Source organism: Malania oleifera, chromosome 5, assembly GCF_029873635.1.
Source record: "Malania oleifera isolate guangnan ecotype guangnan chromosome 5, ASM2987363v1, whole genome shotgun sequence".
Lineage (NCBI taxonomy): Eukaryota > Viridiplantae > Streptophyta > Magnoliopsida > Santalales > Ximeniaceae > Malania > Malania oleifera.
This window is the reverse complement of record NC_080421.1, coordinates 74,820,871-74,832,498: the sequence shown is the minus strand read 5'-3', so window position 1 is coordinate 74,832,498 and position 11,628 is coordinate 74,820,871. Positions and strand designations below refer to the sequence as shown.

Here is an 11,628-nt window from a genome sequence, read left to right as displayed (position 1 = left end):
TATCTAGAATCCATGCCGTATTTCATATGTCTATTCTAAGGAAATACATCCTAGATCCTTTGCACATAATAAGTTATGAATTCTTGGAATTCAGAGATACCTTATCCTATGAGGAAGTGCTGGTTCAGATCCTAGATTGGAAGGAACAAAAACTGCATACTAAAATAATACTATTGGTGAAAGTACTGTGGTGAAATCATGTGGTTGAGGAAGCTTCTTGGGAATTGGAAGAGGAAATACAACGAAAATATCCACAACTATTCAACGACATTCAACGTTAGACAGGTAAGGGTAACAGGTCAGGTAGGTGGCTAATTTTGAATATAATTGTGTTTTGTGCAAGTTGTATGGTTATGTTTGATTGTGCAAGTATACGTGTTGGGATTTTTGTGTTATGCGCAATTTCATGGAAAGGTTTAGTTGGCTATTTGTAATCTCCCAAAGACCGATATTGTAACCATGACATTGAAGGTAATTAATAAATTTAGGATGGGACAGCTATGTGGGTGGCTGCCGGCTCTTTCTAGTGCCAAGTAAACAATTCAACGATTTTTAGAGAAGATTGCAATAAGTAACGATTAGAAAATTTCAAGGAAGAAATTTTTATAAGGAGTGGAGAATGTAGTGGTTCCAAAAAACTAAATAAATTAATTAATTAATTATTAATTGTTACTAATTAAATAATACAATATATTAATATAATATTATAATATGTTATATATATATATATATATATATATATATATATATATATATAAGGTATCCTGAAGATTCAAAAGAAGCTTTAGGAATTTAAATTCCTAAGAGCAGCCTATGCCATCTCTCCACCCTCTCCAACCGTCTCTCAACTCTCTCTCTCTCTCCTTAATTTTTCGGCAATATGTTCGCCGATTCAAGAATAGAAAATATCTTTGGGTTCCATTTCCAGTCACCAATGTTTAAACCGGGGTGATTTCATCGTTACGGCATCATAGGCACCACTCCTGAAATAAGGTAAGGGGAATAGATTATGTCATTTAATTTTGAAAATAATCCCGATTAAATTGTAGTAATTGGTTTTAAGAATAACATACATGATTTTCTGAGTATTTAGGCTTATGGGAATGGTAATTGTGAATTATTATAAGTATGTTTTGGGGAATAAATTTTAATTGAATTAAATTGAATGCTTTTGATCAGATCGGGATTTTTGGGAATATATTCTAATTATGTTAAATTCCATGGATTTGATCAAATCAGATTTTTTGGGGAATATTTTGGAGTTAAATTAAATTGCGGGGATTTGATCATATTCGATTTTTTTTTTAAATATATTGGGGATTAAATTTAAAAAGGAGGAATTGATCATACCTGAGTTATAATTAAATTTACCAATTATATATTTTAAAAATTCTGCAGGCAATTGGTGAAATTATAATTATAGAATAAATCGCGTGGTATGATATTTAATTATATTTTACTAAATAATTGAATATGAGTATTTTTGTGGTATTATCGTGGAAAAAATGGGATTTATACTAATTGATGAAAATACTAGAACTGTTGGAAATGGTGAAACTTGGAAAATGACAGCTGAATACCGAGATTGATTTGATGACTAAGTGTTGGGTTTTGATATGACGGTTGTATGTCGAGGGTTTGATATGACGGCTGAATGCAGGGTTTTTATATGACAGATTTTATACTGAATGATGAAATGAGTTTAAATAACAGTTTTTATTACTTAAATTGCATTATATGGTTTAAGAACCCTAAGGACCAGTTGTGAGAAGAGCACGGTATCGTAGCTAGTGATTGAAATAGTGCAACGACACTGTTTTGGATAGAAGTGTTGGTATTGACAAGTTGATTTGGCCACGGAAGGGTTGTGTATCCCCCCTAGAGTTTAGACCAGGCTGGGTAGGCAAATCGGACATTCGGACTTGAGGTTTGACCTAACATGGTAAGCTAATCAAAGCTAGGTCCAGTCTTCCAACTGCACAACCCGATCATGGGGGTTTATACATGATGATGTCGTATGTCCAAAAGGGGGTTTCTTCTACATATATATGTGAATTTATGCAAATGGGGTTATTTAACGAACTGTTTTATATTCTGAAAGAAATGTGTATTTTCAACTGTATAGGTGTAAGTTATGTTGTACAAATACCATATCTGTCAAATAAATTAAATTGAAGAATGTGTTTAAATTCATGAGAACTCATATTAGCCACATATTGACAATAATCTATTTTATCTTATTGAGAAGTGTCTCGCCCCATTAAATATACAAATTTTTCAGGACCTTTAGGAAACCGAGTCTAGGAGCTTCAGGGTGGGACCTAGACGAGCTAGCTGAAAGTGAGTAGTGTTAGGACAATATTTTGTTTATATCTAGTTGTTTTGGTTATCCTGGGTTGTAATATGATTTTTGGGAGATGTTGATATTAAGGTTGAGAGGTAGTACTCTCGCATGCATGGCTGTAAAAGTATATTTTGTTTCCACTGTTTATTTGTTTAAATTAATTATAGGATGGTATTACTTTTGGACCCCACTGGGTCTGAGGATATGGTGTGTGTGTGTGTGTGTGTGTGGGGTATCAAAAATAGCATTGATGATGTCATTATTATGATTATTTGTGGATGAATTTCAGGGGCGTTACATCTTAGGACTCATGCATTTCATGAAAATTTATTTACATAAGTTCTAGGTTGGATGGACACGTTAGACGCAAAATAACTCTAAAAAATAGAGGTCTTATCAACGATTCCCCTTGTCTCGTTGACGAATGACTAAAGACCACTCGTAGTTGAATGCTTGTTCTCGTCGATGAGAAAATACCGAGAGCTCAAAAATCTCAAACAGTCCACCCGTCGACGAACCAATGTTCTCGTCGATGAACAAGTGTTGAACACTTGTCGACGAGTCTATTGGGCAGACTAACGCTCTAGGACACAAGGGGCTGAATTTTCTTAATTAAAATATATCTTGATTGATCCAATGGTCAAGATGCACCTATCTGCCGAACATGCTTATAAATATTAAACCTAAAAACCCTAAAATAGTTTTAGCACAACTCTTGAACACTCTTGCCTACACTCTATTAGATTAAAAACTCTTTTGGGGTGTTCGCTATGTTGATTTTAAAGATCAAAGGGCATTCATTCATATTGTTGCAGTCAAGATCATGTTCTTGGAGGTTTGTAAACAAAGTATCGTATCTTGATATTCAATCTTTACTCTCAAAGCGTTCATCTTCTCACAAACTTATTGTTAAATATTCTTTGAGAGCAAGAACATAGTTTTTCATATGTATACATTGCTTGAAGATTTTCTTTGAATCTTTGAAAGTTATCACGTCTATTCTTTATTCAAAGATTTCATCTCAGCTTTATTATTGCAAAACATATTAGATTTAAATCTTTGAAGCAAACTTGTCGTTCAAATATTTTTATAAAGATCAAATATTTGATTAGATCTTTGAAGCAAACTTGCCGTTCAAGTATTTTTATAAAGACCATACATTTGATTAGACATTTGGAACATATTTGTCATACATATTTTTATATAATGATTATTCATCATTTATTGCAAAAGATTTCATTGAACATATTACATACACTCAACTGAGCTTCAAGTTATATCATCTGAGTATGTATTAGGATTTTATTGTACTCATTAGTTTTTGAGAAGTATCTGAGTTTTTCAGGAATCTTAATTTGTCTATTGTATTGACAATTCGGGTTGTGAACCGGGGTGAAGAGGAAGCTACGCCTCTTGTAAGTAGCAGACTGTAAAGGGAAGCTCCGTCCCAGTTAAAGGAGTGGATCAGTGGAATCCTTGAGTGCGTTGCTCAAGGCAAAGACGTAGACCGGAGTAGGCCAAACCTCGTAAAAATCTGTGTTTGCATCTTTCTTCCCTCATCTCCTTTTAATTTCCACTTGCATTTAATTGTCAATCTTACATGTATGTATGTTGCTAAATATTAAGTGCATTTGAGGATTAATTGGGTATCACGGAGTTTGTTAAGATATTAATTTTAATTAATTTTATTACAAAGCGTAATAAATTGAAATCTAAGTATTCCCTAACTTGTGATTATTTTGTTAAATCTTAAATTAGGAATTAAGTGATAAAATATTCTTAAGTAATTTTTAATAACCCAATTCATCCCCTCTTAGGATTACACCTAAATTAAGAAGCATAGTTCCTTTGAAAAACTACTCTTGAAGCTGTTCAATCCATTGTTTTGATAAAAATACTCATTCTTTGTTTTCAAGTGGTGTAATTTACGCCACAAAACATTAGAAGTCTTGTAAAGGTTTGTCCTTCACAAAACGGGGATACACCAATATGAGGCATAAGATTTTTATACAAATACTGTTAAGTTTATTGTAAGCGGGCTCTGATACAAATTGTTAGAAATGGTGTAATCCAAAAAAGGGGGGGGGGGGTGAATTGGGTATTTAAAAAATTTTGGCAAATACTTAAACAATTTTAACCACAATCTAATCAATGCAAATCCAATCAATATTCACAACAAATATAAATTCACTTTATGCTTGTGTTCTTAGTATGTGGAGGCAATCCCAAAATGTATAAAAGTAAATGTGCGGAAATAAAAGAGTATAGGGAAGAAAGAATAAAACCCGAATTTTGTAAGGTTCCTTGCCTTAAGAAAACCACTTGATGATTGCACTATCCACTCCTTTCAATAGGCAGAGCCACCTCCCTTCTTCACTTGGTAGAGATACATTTACAATCCCTCCTTATAGGCGGAGATGCCTTTACAATCCCTTCTTGTAGGCGGAGATACCTCTCCAAGCAATATCCCCTTTCTTGGCATGATTCACACTCGAACCATTGTTTGTGGAAAGAAAAATAGAAGTTGTACAATGAATGCTCCTTGATTGAGCAAATGAGTACACTGGAAACACAAATCTAAAACACTCCCAAATGAATATGAATGAACCTAAAAGGAGACTCTAGAAGGTGAGTACTTGAAGGATATACAAAAAAATTTCAAAGTGCTTAAGAAAGATTTTCAACAAAAGATCAAAAACTTGGATTTTTATGATGGATGAGTATCTCTCTTTTTCTTCTTGTTAAAATAAGTTAGAAACGTTATATTTATAACCGAAATGGCATACTAGTCATTTCATGACTGTTGGGGGTTGAAAATAATTGTTTAGTTTGAAAACTAGCGGTTTTTCGGTTGTTACACAGCTTTTTGTGAGAGATATGGTTGCCTAGGCCAAGGGTTCGGTCGACTAGATTCTGGATTTTTTGCTTCAAACACCCTTTTGTATTTCAGGCATAACTTTTTCTATAAAACTTAAAATTGGCCATTCATGGTATCCAAATAAAGTTAAGAGAAACTCCCACAACTTTTGAATTGAATATATTTTAAGATGAGAATCGATTGAGTAAGAAAATTGCTAATCAATGCGAGGGCAGAAACATGAAGGGAATTTTGAAAAACTTGCTTTTGTGTTTTCATTCCCAAGGTGATTTTAACACTTTGAAATAATTTTTACACGTTTATAAAATAATTTTCAACACTTTGAAATAATTTTTTTGAATATCTTAAAAATGATTTTCAATAGAATATATAGTGCCTAGGGTCCAACTAAGGTCACCGATGAGCTTCTTCACATAATTATCAATGAAAGTGTACTTACATAGGTCCTATTTGCAAAATACGTGAAATATGCTCTTTAAAATTTTCAAGCTTGGACATCATGAGCTCCATAAATATCTTTATAGTCTTCAAACTTGGTCTTAATATGCTCCATGTTCGTAACCAAATATCATCGTCTTGTACGCTTCATGACTTTCTAATTTGCATCTGCTATTGTGCTTAATACCTGTGTACACTCTTAGTAGCACAATTAGATGTCATGGTTTGTCTTTATCAAAACGGGATGAAACGTAGAAAAAATCAACAACATAGGTTTGACATCAAAACTGAACCACGTTATATCTTGTGTTCATTGTGCGTTTGTGTTTGCTTCCTTTTTTTTTTTTTTTTTTTTCATTGTTCTTGATTAAATTCGACAATTCAATCTTAACAATCATCATCTTTGAATAAAGAAAAAAAAAAAAAAAAGGAGTCCTCCATAGGATTACATGCGCTACATACCATCATTTTTAACCATGCGCAATGAAGATCATTGTTTTTGTTATCTATCTTAATATGTTAGGAGTTGTGCTTGAATACTAAACATTGAAATATTATATAAAATGCTAAAATGAGCTTTGGGATGATGTTATTGAATTTAATTGGTCATGTACAAACATGGATTAGTATGTTGCGTATTTTTTTTTTGTAAATATTTTTTCCAATTGTGGTAGAGCCATATGAGGAAATTTGTGAATTTTTTTTGTCTAAATTACCAATGCTCGACAGAAATGACAAACAATTCTCTTAATGCCATTACATTGTTTGCAGTAGTTGCCAAATGCAAATTCAAGGCAAAAGGCAATGATAGAGTTAGACTAGTCTTAAGTGGTAAAAGGGTAGATGCTTTATATAAAATAAAAATCAAACTTAGTGTATCCAAGCAACCACAAGGCTACTTCTAGCTACAAAAATCATAATCCCAACTCTATTCTTTATAATGAATACTTCTTTCTAGGTGATGAGAAATTTCTCCACAAAGAGAGCATAAAAACAACAATGTCATATTTTCAACAAAACCACTAGCAACAATGGGACATAAGGCATGAATTCAATCAAGTTTTAGAAAAACTTCTAGCTTAGTTAACTGATTATGAGTTTTTGAAAAACACCATCAAGAATCATTTGAAACCCAACAAGAGAGAGCATTCAAAACTCGTCCTTTCCATCCTTGCAGCACCCATTGGTCATCTTTATCAATCAAGAAATCTTTGTGGTAGTTAGATTTTACCTTTGCCCTCAATGTATTCATAAGTTCTGTGCCTAGTCGGAGCTGCCTAAACCCAGCTTTCATAATTTGAACATTCCATTGCTTGTATGTTTGGGGTCTGCAAAACCTCATTGAACCCTCACATGCTATGATATTCATAATTACCATCCCATAAAACTCTCTTTCAAATATCAATCTGTCTTGACTTTCACGGGGTAAATTTGTTTCCATCATGTCAAACACTGTCAAGTAGTAGAAGAGTGTCTCTCGAAACCTCGTAACAAAGAAAGGGACATTATAATTTCCATTACAAATACCATAAATGAATATATTTGGGTTTATCTTTCGGATTACGTTTAGAATAACATTCCTCGGACTGTTTAATGTAATTGTCTCGTCAAATACATACTCTAGTCGGAACAGACAGTTAACAATGATGACCTCATTTTTGTCAATCTTGAGGTCATTAGCTTGGATAGTTTCCCATTTCTTTACTATAGAATTATATTCAAATGGGACATTAAAGCGCTTACAATAAGTTGCTAGACGGCGGCCAGTGTCCTCAACTATTCTTGCTGAGCAAAAACCTTGTCTAGGAAACTCTATACCTGTAACACGAAGCATGGGAGGCCCACCAACCAAGGTTGAGAGATCTTGGATAATCATGGGCCATTGGAACCCATAATGGATACCATAATCTATAATATGAATCACCCTAGCCTTTTTGGCTAAATTCAAAATGTGGTGATGTGCCAAATAAAAAGAGATCTTTTTAATTGGACTGACCGAAGCAATAGATCGGTAAGCTTTCAGCATGGCCGCAGCTGATGGCATCTTAGATAACAAAGCAGCATAAATTTGATTACCAGTGCCCGCCAAGCGTGCTTCGAGGGCATTGGCAAAATAGTGGGCACACCTCTGAAACCCATTTCCGAAGGGAGAAGAGTGCTGCCGAATCTGCTTCAGTCGTTGGTTTGCGGTTCTCCAATCTTCAGCAGCGATATCCTGAGCACACAGAACAAGATAAGCCCTCAAATCAACTAGCTCTTCATTTCCTGTTCTCCTTGCTCCCTTCCCAAGGTTAAAACCACATGCTTCCACATTCTGCACCAGCAACGACTCGCTTGCACTACTGTCCGGCAACGACTCAACAGTATTCTTAGTTTCTTCAGCTGGAAAGAGAAAAACATTGCCAAGCATCTCTGATAACTCGTCCTCTTCGCCCGAAACCGCCAACTGCTTTCTTCTCCTCCCTTCTTCTTCTTCATCCGTATCCTCCCTTTGATGATTCTTCTTTCCCCTCACGACAGCAGGCGAATAGTCCCTGTCATCCTCCTTTGCATCAGGACTGTCATCGTCCTTGGACGACTTTGGAGTTAACTTGGTGTTAGAGTTTTCCAAATTAACAAGTAGAAGATTTTCACGAGGAAGGAACTTGCTAGCTTCCTCTTGGCCTCTTTGAAACTGCAATTTGTACTCGTCCCCGCTAATAGTATTCAAAAAATTAAGTGTACTTAGAAAAGGCGGATGCATTTCGAAACTCCCACTGAGCCCGCCTTTCATTTCTGAAGTATTGGACTGAGAAACAGAACAATTGCTAGTGGTACCATTACAATCAGGGCAAATATTATTAGGACAGCCGAGAGTGCGTGGGTGGGCAGGGGAGGGAGGATACTTCTTACCCATAGCTTCGTACAACGGTTTCTCGACAGCTCGGCGAGCCACAGGGTCGAGCAACAAGCTCCCCTCCTCGTCCAGGTCGTCTTCCATAAGCATTTGCTCTATGTATTGGAAAACTGAATCAGAAAAGCCATCGTCGACGGCGGAATCTACATCCGGATTCGCAGTCGACGTCGGAGCCAAATACTCCGGGGCTTGCTCCGGTGGAAGGGAAGACAAACCCATGAAGTTGGTATCAAATAGTAGTCACTGAAAGTGAGTCTGTTCGTGAAAAAACCAGGGCAATGGTCAGCCGGCGTAGGCTCTGCCATCATTCATTTTGAACCTGTTTATGCAATTGCAGAAAATAATTAATAAAGCACTCCCCAGAGTTTGATTGCAAACTCTTTCGAAAAGAGTTAGAAGACTTGTTTATGAATCAAAGTAGAGAGAGAAGGAGAAAAATGAGCAAAGAGGAAGACGAACGAACTTCTTTCGAAAAGAGTTAGAAGACTTCTTTCCAAAAGGATGAGAATATGGACGAAGGTTGCGGCAGGGGAGGAGAGAGTTTCAAAATCACAGATCTTGTTTGTCCCCCTGCGCTGCTTTCAAGGTTCAACGGGCCGTAGTGGTTGCCGGGCAAAAGTTAATTGAGTACTTTTGTCGTACTGTAATTAATAAAAGGGTTAAAATTTAGTAAAATGACAATCTACTCTCATATTTTTCTAAAACTATAAAAAAAAAAATCTCTTATAATTTAAATTTAGTAACAAGGTAAACTTTAAGTTAATTAACTATTAGTCTTATGTATATATGAAAAAATAAATAAAATGGTAATTTTATTCTTAGAAATTAAACTTGTAAATAAATTGGACATCTATCTTTAGATATTTTATCAACAGTATTATTTTGTTCTTGATATAAATATGTCAACATAATTCAATTATTATTTTTTAAAAAAGTAAAAATATATGTAAAATAAATAATTTAATAATTCAAAAAAATATATACTTAAATAATTTTATTGTTTCAAAAGTTATATACAATTTACATGCAAATTAAATGACCAAATCTATCTTTAAAATTAAAATATAGTTTTAAAAACAATTCAAATCAACCAGTTAGTCGAATTGTATTATTGTTTCGCTCACCGGATACATGCAGCAGAAACACACAATCACACACAAATCAATAAACAACCACCAATGCAACCAGTCAATGATGAAATATGTTCAAGAATCAAGCAAATAATAATAAGAAGAATAAAAAACACAATTAGAACGCACAAGATTTACATGGTTCGGTAATAGCCTACGTCCACGGGAGTAGTACTTCGATTTTCACTATGAATAATGTCAAGTCTACAATCTTTTGGTTATTGATTAAGTATCAAAGTTGCATAATTAGGTATTTAAATGCGTTAATTTGGTATTATAAAATGAATTAAATGCGTAGGTATGCACATTATTTTAACATTTAGCTTGATTGGTAACATTAGGACCATTATTCTATATTTGTTGTAAAATTACGAGCACTTGTGCTTAATTATTATAGGGTATGAATGGGAATTAAAGGAGAAACAATAACGGAATAAAGATGCAGCCGTGAATACCATTGAAATAAATACATGCAGAATGTGACCCAAAAATAAACACAAATTAAAGGAGAAAAAGTCATCCACTGGAGGTCTTTTGCACACAAAAAAACTCTCTTTGATTTATTGCTTGATTGATTTTTATTAAGAGTTTTAGCTTATAGTTCCCCCTCCCCCGGTTTATTTAATAACTTCATTGTGTGGGGAATACTTTGAAGCTTGTGAGTCTTGACACTTGCATTGCAAGACTCTAAGACTTGTATTTTGATTGTGATAAAATTATTTTTGACAAGCTTATATTTCAAATATCTCTTTGTGCTAAAATCTTGAGAAAATATTTTTAGAGATATTTTGATTACTATTGTTGGAAATCTTTGAAACCCTAATTTGTGATTGAAATATACTTTGGTTTATTGTTTCAAAGATTGTTTGAAAATACACTCTTATGCTTGATTGAATATTGACATATGATTGAGAGTTTAACACACGTATAACACAGAGCTTATAATTCATATCTTGTTGATGTGCATTGATTGATATTGGTACAAATTTGCTTGTGTTTAGAGGTAACTTTGTTTGTACACAAAATTTATATTGAATATTTGTTTTATTCCAAGTGTGGGCCTGAAAAGGGAGGCTAGCCCTGTTGAATAGTCTCGGATTAACTTAGACCCAATTAGGAAAGTAAGGTGCACCATCCTGGTAAAGTGCGATGTAGGTTGAGATCAACCCCGTTAATTGAACTGGTTGTAAACGGTGTCACTCCACCCATTAAGTGAGCATTAGTGACATTCTCGGACTTGAGAGCTAGAGGCGGGGACGTAGGCAGTATTAGCCAAACCCCGATAACATATCGTGTGTGCACTTTACATTTTCGCAATTTATTTACTACACGTGTATGTTATATTGTGAATGCTACGCATGATTTAATTTTCGCATATTATTATTTGCGCAATGGGTATATGAATAGAAAGACCCTAGGTTGTGTTACACTGTTATCTCATTTAACCTAGGAAAAAGTTTAAATTTCCAATTCACCCCGCTCTTGAGAATACACCAATTCCAACACTAGTCTTAAGTGGTGAAAGGTAGATGCTTTATATAAAATAAAAATCAAACTTAGTGTATCCAAGCAACCACAAGCCAACTTCTAACTACAAAAATCATAGTCCCAACTCTCTTCTTTATAGTGAATACTTCTTTCTATGTGAGAATTTTCTCCACAAACAGAGCATAAAAACAACAATGTCATATTTTCAACAAAACCACTAGCAACAATGGGACATAAGGCATGAATTCAATCAAGTTTTAGAAAAATTTCTAGCTTAGTTCATTGATTATGAGTTTTTGAAAAGCGCCCTCAAGAATCATTTGAAACCCAACAAGAGAGAGCATTCAAAACTCGACCTTTCCATCCTTACAGCACCCATTAGCCATCTTTATCAATCAAGAAATCTTTGTGGTAGCTAGATTTTACCTTAACCCTCAATGTGTTCATTGTTAGA

At 34.4% G+C, this 11,628-nt stretch overlaps 1 protein-coding gene across 1 annotated transcript; it reads right to left on the bottom strand.

Moving 5' to 3' along the window:
- Positions 1 to 6,774: 6,774 nt before the first annotated feature.
- Positions 6,775 to 8,775, bottom strand: LOC131156007 (scarecrow-like protein 14). Its single transcript, XM_058109462.1, has one exon. It carries the CDS (start codon positions 8,773 to 8,775, stop codon positions 6,775 to 6,777), a length of 2,001 nt encoding a protein of 666 aa, XP_057965445.1.
- Positions 8,776 to 11,628: the final 2,853 nt, after the last annotated feature.